Source organism: Populus euphratica, unplaced genomic scaffold (assembly GCF_000495115.2).
Source record: "Populus euphratica unplaced genomic scaffold, PopEup_1.0 scaffold26.1, whole genome shotgun sequence".
Taxonomy (NCBI): domain Eukaryota; kingdom Viridiplantae; phylum Streptophyta; class Magnoliopsida; order Malpighiales; family Salicaceae; genus Populus; species Populus euphratica.
In genome coordinates this window covers 1,058,271-1,071,495 of record NW_011499896.1, presented here as the reverse complement: position 1 = coordinate 1,071,495, position 13,225 = coordinate 1,058,271, and the positions used below count along the sequence as shown (strand labels likewise).

The 13,225-nt window shown below is 31.8% G+C and overlaps 2 protein-coding genes across 2 annotated transcripts; one reads left to right on the top strand and one right to left on the bottom strand.

Annotated features, from left to right (window-relative positions):
• The first annotated feature begins 3,408 nt into the window (after positions 1-3,408).
• On the top strand, positions 3,409-4,683 carry LOC105132108 (WD repeat-containing protein LWD1). Its single transcript, XM_011035406.1, has one exon. It carries the CDS (start codon positions 3,503-3,505, stop codon positions 4,541-4,543), a length of 1,041 nt encoding a protein of 346 aa, XP_011033708.1. The 5' UTR covers positions 3,409-3,502; the 3' UTR covers positions 4,544-4,683.
• Positions 4,684-6,861: 2,178 nt separating this feature from the next.
• Positions 6,862-8,249, bottom strand: LOC105132107 (uncharacterized). The gene is made up of 3 exons (XM_011035405.1): positions 8,044-8,249; positions 7,827-7,905; positions 6,862-7,727 (listed from the first exon to the last, which is right to left on the bottom strand). Exons 1-3 carry the CDS (start codon positions 8,065-8,067, stop codon positions 7,111-7,113), a joined length of 720 nt encoding a protein of 239 aa, XP_011033707.1. The 5' UTR covers positions 8,068-8,249; the 3' UTR covers positions 6,862-7,110.
• Between the last annotated feature and the right edge of the window lie 4,976 nt (positions 8,250-13,225).

The following is a 13,225-nucleotide window of genomic DNA, read 5'->3' as shown; positions in this document are numbered from 1 at the left end:
TGCTTGTTGTGTCACTTCGTTCCACGGGCTTCGACGAATGTTTTTCTTCTTCATGGATTAGTAGTATCACTTATTTTATATATCTAATTTATTATCTATTTTTTATTATCATGTGTTTATTTTTATTGATTTTTCTAATTTTATCTTTTTTATTTTATATATCTAATGTTTTTAGTATCATATCTTACAGTCAGAATTACAAGTTTTGAACATTATTATGAATTACCTTTAGTTTTTTTTTTAGTTTTTATTATAAAATTAATTAATTTTTAATTTCATCATTAAATATTTAATTTTTTTAATAAATCTTTGTATTTATTTTTCTCACTTTCTCTTATCTAAGGTTACCACAATCCCAGCTTTACTATAATTTTTTTCATTGCTTTTTGTTTAAAAAACTTAATTTCTTTTTGTTTTGTTGCTAAACTTTAGATATATATATGTGTGTGTATGACACATTTTAAAAAATATGTATTTTCATTACATAGCCATTACAATACTTAAAATCGGATGGTAAACTTTAATTGCTTTTTTAAAAAAAAAATAAAAATTGAAGGCAAGCATGAATTGTTTTAACAGTAGAAATTGCTACAAAGTGGTGTGTGTGAGTGTGTTCTCCATCGGATATTAAAAATCCCACTCAAGAATTACATATCCATTAAAGTGTTCTTGCGGTAAATCCCTTAAGGCATACAGTATAAAAAGGCATATCGTCTAACTAGGCAAAATTTGAATTAATCCAATACATGCGAATTTTTGTTTAGGAAAAAGGATGAACTCCGTGGATTTTAAATATGAAATTTTATTAAAAATTTTGAGCTGCATTTAATTCAGAGTATTCCAAATAAGATATATATATATATATATATACACATATATACATATATATATATATATATATATCGCATGATTAAGAATTTAATTTAAAATTAAAAGAGAGGAAGAATGACTCAATTATGATTAAGAAAGATTTCAGCTTGTTAAAAGATTACTAGACCGACTAGATAAAGGATTTTATTTATACACGAATTTAACATACAAGTAAATTGCCTACCCCCTCGAATATGACAAAATTATACAAACCGCCTAAAAATTCAATAATTTGACAAGCCCGTCCTCTACATTTAAGTAAATATTAAAAAAAAAACTCATTTATATATCCAAATGCCCTTGATATTCATGAAACCATCCGCTTTAACATCCTTTAACATTAAGGAATTTCTAGAAACATCAAGAACATTTTAGATATTAAAAGGTGTTTTTATAACATCTTTTCATCTTTAATCAAGCATAACCTTAAAAAATTATCTGGTGGTTAGATAATTTATTTATATCATGAGTTCATCTTTTCAGATTAGTATTTTGGGGGCTTGATATATCCCAAAAAAAAAATCTCGAGAACATTTTCTTTCCTTTTTTTATACAAGAATGGATATAATTTTCTCTATAAGAGTGAAAATTAATTATTGCTAGTACATTATTATCTCTCATGTCCCAACATGAAGCGAACATATTGGTTAATTTTCATTTTTAATAATTTTTTTATTAAATGGCAAAATTACTTTTATACTTTTAGGGAAATTTACTAAAAACATACCATGCATAGCAGTTTCTCTTCATATTTCAAGTTAGAATTTAATTACTATCTCAAAACATAAAATATAAAAATAATAGAGAAAAGATATCACAAGAGATGGGGACAAAATCAGGTTTGATAGCAATATACAAAACATGAAGATAATAGTTTGGATTTTTTTAAAAAAAATTCATAGAAAAAGTTATAGTATTTAATTTAATATAAAGTTTTTTAGTCAATAATTAAAATATAATATTGATACTATAAATATTTTGAATTATTTTATTAATTATTTTTATATATTTTCAAGTGAAAAAAAATCTTTACCGCATTTACAAATACATTTTATATAAATACTAATAAATTTTTATTTATTTTGGGGTAAATTAAAATATACTAATAAACTTTTTTTAATTTATTTTAATTATATTAATAATTATTCAAGGAGGACAAAAAGCTCATGAATATTTTTTTTTAATCTCAAATGTACGAGTAATTTTCTAAAACAAAATTTTTCAAAAGTTCTATGCTTGTTAAGTGTTTTTTTTTTTCAGGGTTGTTTGAAAGTAAAATATAACTGTTTTTAATTAAAATTTAATTTTTTTATCATATATTTTAGTTTGGATCTATGTTTTATTTAATAGTATAATTACTTTTTAAATAATTTTTTATATTAAAATATATATTAATAATATTTTTATTATTTTTTAAAATTATTTTAAATATCAACTCATTAAAATGATTTAAAAATATATTAATTTAAAATTAATAAAAAAAAATTAAATTTTTTTAAAATATTTTTTAGGCCATGTTTGTTTCCCGGAAAACAGTTACCGGGAAACCACTTTCCAAATTTTCCCGTGTTTATTTGTCATTAGAAAAGTTGGTCAACGAAAAATATTTTTAGGTCAACAAAAAACATTTTCCAGTCAACGAAAAACACTTTCCGTCAATGAAAAACACTTTCTGGTCAACGGAAAACACTTTCTAGTTAACGAAAATATTTTTTAGTCAAAAAAAATTTGGCTTGGTTTTTAGAAAAGTGTTTTCCTTTTTGGCGTTTATGAAATGTTAATTATTATTATTTTAATTTCTTCATCTTTTTTTTTATATTTGATCTTTATTTATTTTATTTGAGATAATTTATGAAATTATTTTTTTTTCAATTTCATTATTATTCAACTTTTTAATTTGTAAAATTTATTTCTTATTATTTTAATAAACTTGAGAAAAATAAAATATTAATAAATTATTTTCCAATTTATTTTTCATAATATAACCAAATACTGGAAAGTATTTTCCAGTTCATTTTCCAGAACACTATTAAATATCAGAAAATACTTTACTTTTTAAAAATTTATTTTTCTTAAAATTCACTTTTTTAAAATTCATTTTTTCTAAAATTCATTTTTAAAAATTTTTTTTTTCCTGTAAATAAACATATCCTTAACTTATAAACAAATAGCAATTAGACTGCTGCTGAGGCGCTGTGATGCGGTGGTGGTGCGGTGATGTGGTCTGGAAGAGAGGGCAGAAAAAAGGATTTCGGCTGAGGAGAGGAGAGAGGTTGTGTTGTTGACAAAGATAAGGACACGCGCGTCTTCGTCGCATATAAAGTGTAATTTTTGAGAAAAATAAATATTATCTTGCTAGAAATATTGGACATTCTTAATAATTTTCCGATTTGTTTTTATCAATTAAAAAAAAAGGGTGAGATGGAAAATCACGAGGTAGACTTTGTATATATTTATAGTTACAGATTGACTTTGACCTTTCCTTTACAGACAAATTAAAAAGAATCCGATTTCCCTTAATCTCCACACCCTCTATTCATTGCATCCCTCCCTCCCTCCCTCCCGCCTTCTTCTTCTGCTGCTGCTGCTGCTTTATTTTTTTGTTATTTTCTTTTCTTTTCCAGTAAAGAAAATGGGAGCTAGCAGCGACCCAAATCAAGACGGGTCGGACGAGCAACAAAAACGATCTGAGATCTACACATACGAGGCACCATGGCACATCTTCGCGATGAACTGGAGCGTCCGCCGTGACAAGAAGTACCGCCTTGCCATCGCCAGCTTCCTAGAACAGTACCCAAACCGGGTCGAGATTGTTCAGCTGGATGACTCCAACGGAGAGATTCGATCCGACCCGAACCTGTCCTTCGAGCACCCTTATACACCTACAAAGATCATTTTCATTCCAGACAAGGAGTGCCAAAAACCTGACCTCCTCGCAACCTCCAGCGACTTCCTGCGCGTGTGGCGCATCAACGATGAACAGCCGCGCGTGGAGCTCAGAAGCCTGTTAAACGGCAACAAGAATAGCGAGTTTTGCGGGCCTTTGACTTCCTTTGACTGGAACGAGGCGGAGCCTAAGCGAATTGGGACATCCAGCATCGACACGACATGCACCATCTGGGATATCGAGAAGGAGACTGTTGATACACAGTTAATCGCTCATGACAAGGAGGTAAACGACATCGCATGGGGTGGTGTTGGGGTTTTCGCTTCGGTTTCAGTGGACGGGTCGGTTAGGGTTTTCGATTTACGGGATAAGGAGCATTCAACGATAATCTACGAGAGTTCGGAGCCCGACACGCCTTTGGTTAGGCTGGGTTGGAACAAGCAGGATCCGAGGTACATGGCCACGATAATCATGGACAGTGCGAAGGTTGTGGTGTTGGATATTCGCTACCCAACTCTTCCAGTGGTGGAATTGCAGAGGCATCATGCTAGTGTTAATGCTGTTGCTTGGGCCCCTCATAGTTCTTGCCACATTTGTACTGCTGGGGATGATTCACAGGCATTGATTTGGGATCTTTCTTCGATGAGTCAGCCTGTCGAGGGTGGATTGGACCCCATTCTTGCTTACACTGCTGGTGCTGAAATCGAGCAGCTGCAGTGGTCGTCTTCGCAGCCTGATTGGGTTGCTATTGCATTCTCTACCAAGCTTCAAATTCTCAGGGTTTGATCGAATTTGCTAGGCAGGACTTTAGTTTTTCCGTGTAGAACCTCCGTTGTGGTAAAAGAAAACGAAAAATAAAAACGCTGAAGTTAGTTGTTGCTATCTGACTGTTATTTTAAAAACAAACTTCTTAATCTTTCTTTCTTTCTTTCTTTCTTTTTTTATGCTAGTGGTTTGTGTATCTTACTACTAGTCTTGTGTCTTTACCCCCTTTGATTTGCAAAAATTAGGAAACTGAACCAGCTCGTTCAATAATCTAAAGAAACTTGGACTAGTAGAGTAGGAAAAAGGTAATTTGTGGTTCAAGTATCAATTGCCGGATATCGATTAGGATGAAGAGAAGTTATTATATTGAATTTCTGTTCTCTCCTTAGATTTTCGTGGAGGCGGCTCGCAGCTATGGGCTGCTATGCTTTATAGTTTACATGATTTCCTGCATTATGGTCTTTATGTCCCTTCCTCTCTGTTATCTTGTTGTAGAAGAGACAAGCTTTTGTGGGATATTACCATTATGATTTATGATTGTAGCTGAAGTTATTCTGAATTGAAGAATTCAAGATTTTCTTTCGTGTGGTAAGATGAAGATTGGTTGCAGTTTCAAATGTAGGAATTGTTGCTTGATACTTTGCGCAATGAAGTGATTAAGGACCATACCACAACATAAATTTGGTCATGCAATGAATTAGGCATTTCAGACTAGTCTTCTGTAACTGTTAGAAGTGCAATTGGGTAATGTATTGGAGATTTTTCAATGTTGAGCAGTAGCAGCAAGTGTTATCTTCGTATCATCTGATCTTGCAATGCTCTTAAGCTTGCCATTTCTCACTAGTTTAGTGTTCCTCAGTACAGATGTAGGTCTGGCAATGTTACATTATTGTGATTGAGGTATGGGTGGGATATGTTGGTTTTAAATAAGGCTGTTATATGGATGGTGTGGGGAAATTGTTTTCGGTCAAGGGGGTGGAGCAAATATTTTGTCACTTGCATGCTAACATTGTGACGGACAGCCTTGGGATAGCATCAATAGCTGGTTAGATGAGTCAGATAAGGTTTGTTGGATATATGCAGGTTGGTCTAGTCAGTTCACTGTTAGAAGGGGACTGCAATTATATATTTCAGTTTTGTTTGTTTGTTTTTGTGTTTTAAAAATACTTTTAAAAAAAATTGAATTTTTTTATTTAATTTAAATTAATGTGTTTTTGGTGTTTTTAGATTATTTTGATATATTGATGTTAAAAATGATTTTTTAAAAATAAAAAATATTATTTTTATCTATTTTCAAGTGAAAAATAATTATAATTATATTTCATTATAATTATATTCTAAAACACTTGAAGCATTTTAAAAAGCAATCAAAATAATTGTAACTATATTCTTAAATACTTAAGAGCAATAGGAAGGTTGGGTTGGCAGCTCTAGAACGGGGTCATGCGGTTGGCGGCATTCAACTTTGTCACCATCAACATTATATATTTTGCTATTTCTGTTATTGCTGCTGGCAATTGTGGATAATCTTACTCTAGATGGTCTCTGTTTTATGTTTTCTTCTAGATTTGTTTTGAAATCTCCCAAAAGCTCTGTTTCCTCTCATTAATGTCTTGTAGTAAGATGGTGTATAGATCCAAACCAGAGTGCTGTAACCATGGCTTGACTTTGGCACACGGATATGAACTGTTGTATATAGTTTGCTGCTCTCTTTCATAATAGACAAATCCAGGAATAGCAATTCTGCCCACCTCTAATGAGTCCATCTTTACTGTTTGCTTGAATAGCTAACCCAGAATATGCTGGCATATTATATTTTATGGTTGTCTAGCTTGATTTGAATGTAAAATGTCTTTGCAACTCGGTCAAAATGTTTCTATTCTACAGAAGTCCCAAGTGCCGGAATTTGTTCCAAAGGCGGATTAGAGGTGGAAAATGACCACCTTCATTAGTTAGATTTGGTATTCGCTTTTGTTATGGGAACTTAAGCTAAGATGGAATGTTTTAGTGCAACTTTTTCAATAAACAATTGTGGCTTTTGCTCAGCAATAATATTTACCGGGAAATTGAGATGCCTGTAGCTGTTGGCTATATTAAATCGAAGGGAAATAGGGATGCCTCTAGCTGTTCACTATATAAAATCGAAGGAATCATCTATTAGTATTTTTAAAAACCTTGCTGAAAGAACGGCCTCAACTTCATACAAACCCTGAACAAGTCATCTGTTATACGCATCACTTTTGGTCTCGGCCTTGGAAGAGATTGGGGACCAGGATTCCTCCAAAATGGTTCCTGGAGGCTAGTGGGAGTGAAGCAGAGCAGAGCTTTGTAAACATCCATGGATAAAAAACCTGAAGAGAGATGAGCTCAAAGTAGCTGGGAGAAAGTTTCAAGTATTACAGTAATTTGCATAAGAAAAGTTCTATTTGCCTGAAAAGAAGAGAAAAAAACAAAAAAAAACACAAAAATAAGAAAGAAAGAAACTCAATGGAAGGACTACAAAAATGCTAGCTAACTATCCCATTCAGTTGAGTCAATGCGAGTGAGCTGGTCACCCCTGCTGATCTTCAGTGCATGGTGCGGAGGTCTCACATCACATGGCATCCCACAGTATTTTCATCGCTGAAGTAATCCTCAACTCTTACTGTTGGCGTCTGGACTGGTGGTTGAAATACTGGCCTCTCGTAAAGGAGGTATTCCTGACCAAAACCTGTGGGGTTGACAGGAGGAACAGTGTATGAAGGAATGGCATAAAAGGGAAGTGCAATTGCGTAAGGCTCAACCTTGTAACAATATTGATTGCAAGTCCTGAAATTGCTGACTTCTGGATGTGGGGGGACAGGATTTTGACTTTTAACCACTTCAGGATTGCTAGACTTAACGCTGACTTCTGTCTCATTATAGTCCTTTGAAGCTTTATTCTCACCTCCATCCCCACCATTTTTAGTCTCTCTGTTCTTGTCAGTTACCTTGACACATGAATCTGAAGACTTTGTTTGCTCACACTCGGATTTTGACTTATCTTTCTCTTTTTCAACCAGCATGTCCGCTTCTTTCTTTTCTTTTCCCGCATTCTGATTCCCACTACTCCACAGTTCTGCTTGTTTTCCAGTTTTCAAGAGTCTTTTGATTAAAATTTCTGGATTCACATTTCCCAGGACTGTCACCTTGGGATGCAGTGGATCGATTTCGGTCTTTAGAACACCTGAAACCAAAGTTTCATCCAAATTAGCCTGGGAGGGGGAGGAAAGACTCTTCACGAAAAATGGACACGAACTTTCTGAGTCACTACTCTTTTCATTACCTTCAACACCTTGCAAGGCCTTTTTAACTTTCCTCTTGCAGCCATCACAGCAGTTGACAGATACCTTGAGCTCAATCTTCTGAAGTGAAGTAAAAAGAAATTGGTTTTAGACCTTCCTTGTTAGCGAGGTATAAATCAAAAACAAGAAAGCTAAGGGGATTCTAAGTGTACAAAACTGAAGAAACATGCACGTGGAGATGTTTTCAAGAATTTGAACCTTCAATTCTGCTTCCCTAGCCATGAATCCTGTGCTGACCTAGGCCTGTCACCAGAGTAAAAGCTGGAAGCCTAGGGCTATAAACCACCCGAGAGGAACAGAACAAGGATGAGGTTTTTGCCTGTCCTTGTTAAATGTTGAAGCTGTATTTATATGCAACAAAATGTATCATATCAGGTGGGGTCAACACCAGAATAATGCTGCTGATTTAATAGCCTTCCCTTTTGTATATTAATATAATTATTTTTTATTTTTTTAATTAATGGTAAAATTGGAAAAATATAGATTAAAATAAAAAAAATATGAATGGTGCCATAAGTTTACAAAGAAATATATATTTTGATCCTCTAACTTCAAAAATAATATATGTCTTTCCATTGCTGTTGTTCCAACGCAAAAGCACTAAGAGGTAGCTTTCTCTGAAAGCAAAACACATGCAACTTCACCCCTTCTTTGAATGTTCACAGATGCTTTGCTCTACTGCCATTCCTCTAAACAACGTCACGGTGTAGTGCTTAAGACACTGCTTTAGCTGATGTTGCCGCATAGATATTCTCCGAGGTACAGGTGTTGATCGAGATCTCACACAGCTTAGCCTGGCAGCCATTTTCCCGTCTTTCTGGTATAAAAGACAGGGACTAGTTTAGGACGTGGCATTTGGGAGGACAGGATTGTATAAATTTTAATTCGAGGGGGCATTTTGTAGAACTCATTTAAAATCATATGCAACCTCAGGGGGGATTTCGAAAATCTTCAAAACTTTGGGAGGCCAAGGCCACACCAGACCCCAAAATCGTCCTTCGTTATGGAGATGATCAGCATGGGGGGAGTCTTTGATGCCAAGAAAATTTTACTCAATTACCTATTCCTAAATAATAATAACATGAAAAATAATAATAACTTGTTTTCACCGCAACTTATAAATAACATCTCAGCAACTTCTATGTCAATTTCACCGAATTTCCATAACCAACACAACCACAATACAAAGTTATTACAAACATTACATTATTTTTATCAAGTGTTTATAGGTACAACTTGGATGGATTAAAAATTAAGAATAGAAATATGGGGGAGAGCTGTAATCGGAATATCAAAAATAAAAGCCAGCAAGATTAAGTTATTTTATATAAACAATGCTTTAAGGATTGGATTAAACGGGGAATACATATTCAAGTTTTGTTATCTCCTTTTCAAAGATATCATATCTGAAATTTATTATTTTGTATTTGAAAATATAATAATAATTATTTTTTAAAGTGATTTTTGAATAGAAAATCTATTAAAACATTTCTTTTATTTTTTAAAAATTATATTTTACATAAAACATAAAAACAACCCATAAAAATAAAAATAAAATCTTACTAAAAAATTAAATTTTTTTAAAATACCATTTCAAATACCTTCTACAAAAACTACAGATACCTTTGAGCATGAAAAAGATTTAACTTATCTTCATATAAAAAAAGGTATATGTGCTATTTTAAATTTATTATTTTGTATTCGAATGTGTAGTAGTGGTTATTTTTTAAAATATTTTTTTAGCTATAAAATCTATTAAAATATTTTTTTATTATTTTTTTAAATTTATTTTTGACATAAAACATAAAGACAATCCATAAAAATAAAAAATAATTTTAATAAAAAAATCAAAATTTGTAAAAAATACCATTTCAAACACCTTCTAAAAAAACTACATTGAGCATGAAAAAGATTTAACTTATGTTCATATAAAAAGAAAGCATATGTGCTATTTTAGACCTATCTTGATTGATATGCTCTTTTTATTTGGGTGGATTGTATAAAATTTATCTGAAAAATATTTTTACCGTCAAGAAAAAAAAAGAAAAAAATTACGAATAAAAATAGATTTGAAGCAAAACATAAATGTGATTCTCTCGGACGGTTACGCTCTCTGCTTGATTCGCTTGCCTTTAGCTTTATTTCTTGATCATGGAGATCATATGTACAATCAATCACGAACCTTTAGCAGCGAGGAGGGGGGCCAAAAAAAAGATTTCAGAGAACGAGGACCGTACACGTGGAATTATTGACCTAAAATATGAAGCTAAAAGACCGAGGAACCGATGCAGTCCAAGCTGGTTTTCCAGATAACTGCTGCGTCTGTCGATGAAGTGAATAAATTAATAAAAAGAATCGGAGACCAAGATGATTCCTTGTATTTATGGGGCGTTGAACATGGCTTTGCTGCTTGTAGCTTTGAATCATATCAATTGTTTCTAGGGTTAACCAGAGCTGGTGAGATGGGCAATTGGCCACCATGAAAATTCGACATGTCTCTCCTCTTCTTTCTTTAAAATTCAGTGTAACCATCTAGGTGGTGGCCAAGTGATAAGGATTTGGGATCAAGAGGTTTGCTCCCTCTGTGGTCTTAGGTTCGAGTCCTTGGTTACTCATATGATTGCCACTGGAGGCTTACATGGTCGTTAACTTCAGGGCCCGTAGGATTTAGTCGTGGTGCGCGCAAGCTGGCCCGGACACCCACGTTAATCTAAAAAAAAAAAAAAAATTTGGTGGAGCTTTAAATCCTCACCTCACTTGTTGCATGAATTCAGATTTTGAACCCCCCCCCCAAAAAAATAAAATTAGCAGATGGAACTGTGATTTCTACCATGGCAGCCATTCCATCAAGAATATAATGGATGAAACTATTATGCCAAACAAAAAAGATTCTGCTGATGATAATCTCATTGATAAATTCACCTAATCTTCACCTAAACCAGTGACAGTTGCCAACAATTGCTCGATGAACTTTATCGCATATAAATACTTAGATAACGAATGATTGCTAGGTCGATCTGGATTTTTGGATCATAATGATTAAGACACTACAACACACTTGTATATCCTTAGTTATAATGTTGGAGATATTGCAAATCCAATTTTATCAGTTCCACCAGTAAATCTAACCTCCAACTACAAATCTGGATCGAGTACTAGATAAATCAAATAAGCATCCTCATGTCTTTTATGTAATTAAGTGTTATATATTTCTGGGAAAAAAGCCATCAAATATTAAAAAAAACCTAAAAAATATGTTTAAATCCTATTTACCACGAACTTCTTGACTCGGCTATTTATAAGCTACTGCATCTCTTTCTGTTTTTCTTTATTCTACATGTGAATTTCAATAAGAAGCTTCATTGATTTTGGATCGTGCCCCAGCATTGTAGCATGTAAAAGAAAGATATTGTTGGTCAAATATTTTTATATAATACAACAATTTAAAAAAAAAGTTATCATATAAAACAAAATCTTACCATTCATTTTGTATGAGAAATAAATAAAATGGATTCACCGATGTGTGTGGTCATGAAAACATAAATCTCCTTCATTCGATTCTCTGAACTAAATGATGATCTCCTTAAGAAACACTCTGACATAATGTGTTAAAGATAAGCACCCAAATACCCTCCATGATGATCTCAGGTTTGAAATCCCTCTACACGGCCATGTCTTCTCAGCTTGAAAGACTTTTATCTTTTGCATACTTTTTTGCTTTTTTCTAGGCATCTTATTACAAATCACGCAACCCGATTCATAAAAAAATTAAATAAAATAACAAAAATAAAATTTTAATATTTTTTTAAATATCAAAATTTAAATTCAATCTTACCTAATTAATGACATTGTGATTCTCCCATGCTCACCAGGCTACATCATTGTTAGCCTCCCCATAATAAATTTTTCCCTTATATGTCAATTTTATAAAATAATTAGTGTATTGAAATTAATAAACTAGTCAAATTAAATAATAAAAATTATTTGTTTATATATATATATATATATATATATATAAATAACAACCTTGAACTTTTCGAATCAAGTATCAATTATAGGTTTCATTCAAGACTCTTGGAAACCTGACTCCATTACAATAAAAACACTTCCATTAATAATTTTATCTTTGATGTTATTGTGTGAGCAACCTCAATATTTGTAAATCTGAATTTCAATTCGTTCATTAAAATTAATTACTCAAACTTTATCCATTGTTTTTTAATTTTTTATTGTGTAAGAAAGAAAAACAAATTTATATGTTGTTTATATCAAAATAGGAAGGGGGTGTTGTTTTTTATAAAATGAAAAAGGAAGAAGAAGAAACAGGAAAAGGGAAGAGGGGGGGTCATGATGCTAATTATAACTTTAATATTATTGACAAATTCCCCGATGAAAATTAGCGACGGTAAATTATCATCGGTAATTTAATAGAAATATTGACATATTAGATTTGCCGATGAAATTAACGAGGGAATATCTGTCTATTTTTTTATTTTTTTAATTTCACCAATAATTCTCTCGGTATTCACCAATATAATTTTTTTCAATGGTTATTATTGAAAACAATGATGTAATTTTTCATCGGTAAGTTTCATTTTAATTTATCAATGACATTTTTTATATCGGTATTATCGTTGGTATTTGATAATTTTTTAATAGTGAGCTAAAAATACAAATTACTATAAATTGGAATAATGAAATGAATGTTTTTCATTTCTCAAACAAAATCAATTAACTTGTTTTGGAGATGATATATTCTTTTCCTCCTGTTTGGTCGATTATAATTAGATTAATTGGGGACAAGGTGGCCTTTTCATATTTTTAGCTCAATAAAATGACTTAAATACACTTATAAGAAAAAAAAAATAAGCATAACAAAATTACTAAATTACACTTAGGATAAAAAAAATAATTTGATTAAAAGGAACTTTTTCGTATTTTCATTTTGGTTATAATCAAGTTGATGAAAGGATAATTTAAAATTTTAATAAATATAAATATTACTTTTTAAAAATTTGCACTTACTAATGACTAGGAGAAACATGTGCTCTTCAGGCCAAATGCCTCCCTTTGCAATGATGTTGAAAGTGTCTTGACATCATTTTCATAGTTGTAATGCGTTTGTATAGGATGGTGTAGCAATTGCTCTCTAATGAACTTTTTTTTTCTTTCCTCCATTTTTTCTTTGTTCTTGCCTTAGGTTTTGTGCTAGTGCTTTTAAAAATTAAATATGTTATATTAGTTTGCATATATATTAATTTTGATTTTTCATTTTTTTAATTATTATTTGTTTTGTTTTTAATGCCTTTTAAAGTAGATTTTTTTTAAAAAAAATTTCATCCATTATCATTTTATTTCGTTTAATTTCTTTATCCAATTT